This window comes from Echinops telfairi, unplaced genomic scaffold (assembly GCF_000313985.2).
Source record: "Echinops telfairi isolate 266 unplaced genomic scaffold, ASM31398v2 ScPeMD7_29;HRSCAF=101, whole genome shotgun sequence".
Lineage (NCBI taxonomy): Eukaryota > Metazoa > Chordata > Mammalia > Afrosoricida > Tenrecidae > Echinops > Echinops telfairi.
The window spans coordinates 9,630,472-9,633,200 of record NW_022103926.1 but is presented as its reverse complement, the minus strand read 5'-3'; the positions used below and the strand labels follow the sequence as shown (position 1 = coordinate 9,633,200).

Sequence of the window (2,729 nt, the reverse complement as noted above, 5' to 3'; positions counted from 1 at the left end):
CCAGCCCCGGGCAGCGCCGCACCTCCGCTCACGTTCACACAGGTCCTGCAGGCGCCTGGTGAGGCTCTCGCTCTCGGCCTCCAGCCCGCGCACCAGCTCTTCCAACTCCTGGTTCCGCAGGCGCCCGTCGCGGTTGTCCTTCTGCAGCTGCAGCAGCTGCTCCTGCGTCTCGGCCATGGTCCAGCTCTGCCGGCCTCGTCCTGGCCTCCGCCAGACCCCCCGCGGCTGCGTCACAAAGCGTTGGGGCCCGAACGCAGGACAGGGAGCGCAGAGTCACCACAGCACCTGATGCTCCCCCCGCCCCCCAATTGAGACGTCACTCCTTGAAGGCTGTAGACCTGTGTGTGGGGAAAAACCTGGACATCCATGCCAAGATCCACAAATAATAGTCATCTTTCTTGCGCCAGCTGACCCACTCCTTAAATTTATCCAGGGAGGAATTTTTTTAAATCATTTTATTGAGGGCTCATACAACTCTTATTACAATCCATTGTGTCAAGCACATTTGTACATTTGCTTTCGTTCTCAAACATTTGCTTTCTACTTGAGCCCTTATTATCAGCTCCTCATTTTCCCCCTCCCTCCCTGAGAGAAGAATTTTTTAAATGCTCAGCATTAAATTATGCAGTGATATTTTCAGCCACAGTGGCCATAAAAAGTTACTATTTGTCTTCGTTATCTACTGCCTTTATAAGACATAGCCACACCATGTGGATGGCTTCAGGTAGTAGAGTAGGTTCTCACGGCTTGGAATTTCCATCGGAAGCTCTAAATTCAGAGTCCCAGCAGTAGGGGAAGGCTTTCTTTCTATTTCGCCTGATTCCAGGGTTTGAACTGTCTAGCTAGCATTTACAGGAGCCCTGGCAGTGGCTAGTGGTTAGTAGTTGGGCTAAGATCCTCACGGTTGCCAGTTCAAAACCACCAGCAGCTCTGAGGGAAGACTACTGAGCTTTGGGCTTTGGGCTCCCCTAAACAGTTACAGTCTCCAAAACCCACAGAGTCAGCGTTGACGCAATGGAAGAGAGAGGTGACCTAGTGGTTCTGAGCTGGGCTGCTAGCGGTTCTCAACCTGTGAGTTGCAACCCCTTTGAGGTCACCCCTCCCATAACAGTAGCAAAATGACAGTGATGACGTAGCGGCGAAAATAATCTTATGGTTGGGGAATCACCACCACATGAGGAACTGTATGAAAGGGTCACAGCATGAGGAAGGTTGAGGACCACTGTGCTAACCAAAGGTCGCCACAATTCAAAACCCCCAGTTGCTCCGAGGGAGAAGGATGGGGGCTTCTACTCCCACAGAGAGTTTCTCAGAGTCTCGGAAACCCACAGGGTCATTATGGGCTGGAATTGACTCACAGGCAATGCATTTGGGTTTGGGGGCTTGCATGGAACCCAAGCAAAGTGTCCTCCAGGAACTAAGGAGCACCTACGTGTCCTCTCCCCACCCGCCACTGCAAAGGTCTAACACTGCTGGAGGGCTTCCGGTGAGGTTTAAAAAGCAAAGAAATATGTACAAAAAGTATGCAGCCACTGTTGGGTACATACCTGAAAGCTACTTCCCTCTTCCTCCTTCCCAGCCCCGCCCGCCCCACCCGACTCCCTGCCATCAGTCGATGCCGACTCATAGCAACCAGATGGGACAGGGTAAACTGCCCTGTGAATGTCCAAGACGGGAGTAGACTGTCTCCCTTGGAGCAGCTGGTGGTTTCAAACATGCCCAAGTCATAACCACTACACCCCCGGGCTCCTTGGTTGGAGGGGAAATGTATGAAGTAAGACACACCCTAAGACAAACCCCTGCGACAAGAAGGCCAATGGTCCTAATCAGATCACGTCTGCAGCTTTCTATTTCTCACAAGCCCTCTTGGTGATGGCGCGCCCCTCTCCCCCACCCCAGGAGATGGGTGCCTGGTTGTAGACAGCCAACCCAAACTCACTGAGCTGAGCATCTAAGACCTGTACATTCTCTCCAACAAAAAACAAAAGCCGGGCCACTGAGTGCAGGCCGACGCACAGCCAACCTGCAGGTCGGGGTAGAACTGGCTGGATGAGTTTTCGAAACGAGGACGCTTGACGGGAATAGAAAGTCCTCCTAAAACCAAACACAACCAACCTGAGCCAGCACGCCTACTCTTAGCAGAAACGCAAGCAGAAACCCGACCTGTCCTCCAGGGTTCACTGCAGCCCCTCTCCGCAGTGACCAAAAGGAGGGAACTGCCCAGATGCCCCTGACAGATGCTGGACACGCAGACAGGTGGGCTAGCCCTCAACCAGGAAGAGAAAAGAACCAGTCAGTCACAAAAGGATACACAGCCTCTAGTCCCACTTAATCTGAAATCAATGCTCCTCTGCTGGAATTACAGTCGTGGATTTGGGGAGACCTGGACCCCATTCACTGATTATGCTCTGCCTCCCCATCCCCTGCTCCCCATGGCCCAGCCTCCATACAGGTTCTCTGTCCCCTCACAACCCCACGTCTATATTTGGTGTCAGCTTCCACCATCATTTCGGCTGCATGGGGGGCATGAAGGGCAGGGCCCTGCTTGGAATGTCCATGGGGCATGGAAGGTTTCCCCTGAGCAGTGCCCCATCCCATCCCGTAGACTCCGCCCCTTTCTCCTTCTGCTCACTGGTCTTTCTGATGGTGGGATTTCCACCATTTAGTCCACTTATCAGTCCTCGGATTCCAACGGCTGCAAGGATCTTTTCGCAGTCTGCCATCCACTC

The 2,729-nt window shown here is 53.1% G+C and overlaps 1 protein-coding gene across 1 annotated transcript in view; it reads right to left on the bottom strand.

Annotated features, from left to right (window-relative positions):
- The window catches only part of TMEM191C (transmembrane protein 191C), a 3,008-nt gene extending 2,783 nt beyond the window's left edge, over nucleotides 1–225 (bottom strand). Inside the window, exon 1 of the mRNA XM_045289574.1 lies at nucleotides 13–225. Coding sequence (XP_045145509.1) covers nucleotides 13–177 — 165 coding nt within the window. The 5' untranslated portion in view covers nucleotides 178–225. The remainder of the gene's footprint in view (nucleotides 1–12) is intronic.
- Between the last annotated feature and the right edge of the window lie 2,504 nt (nucleotides 226–2,729).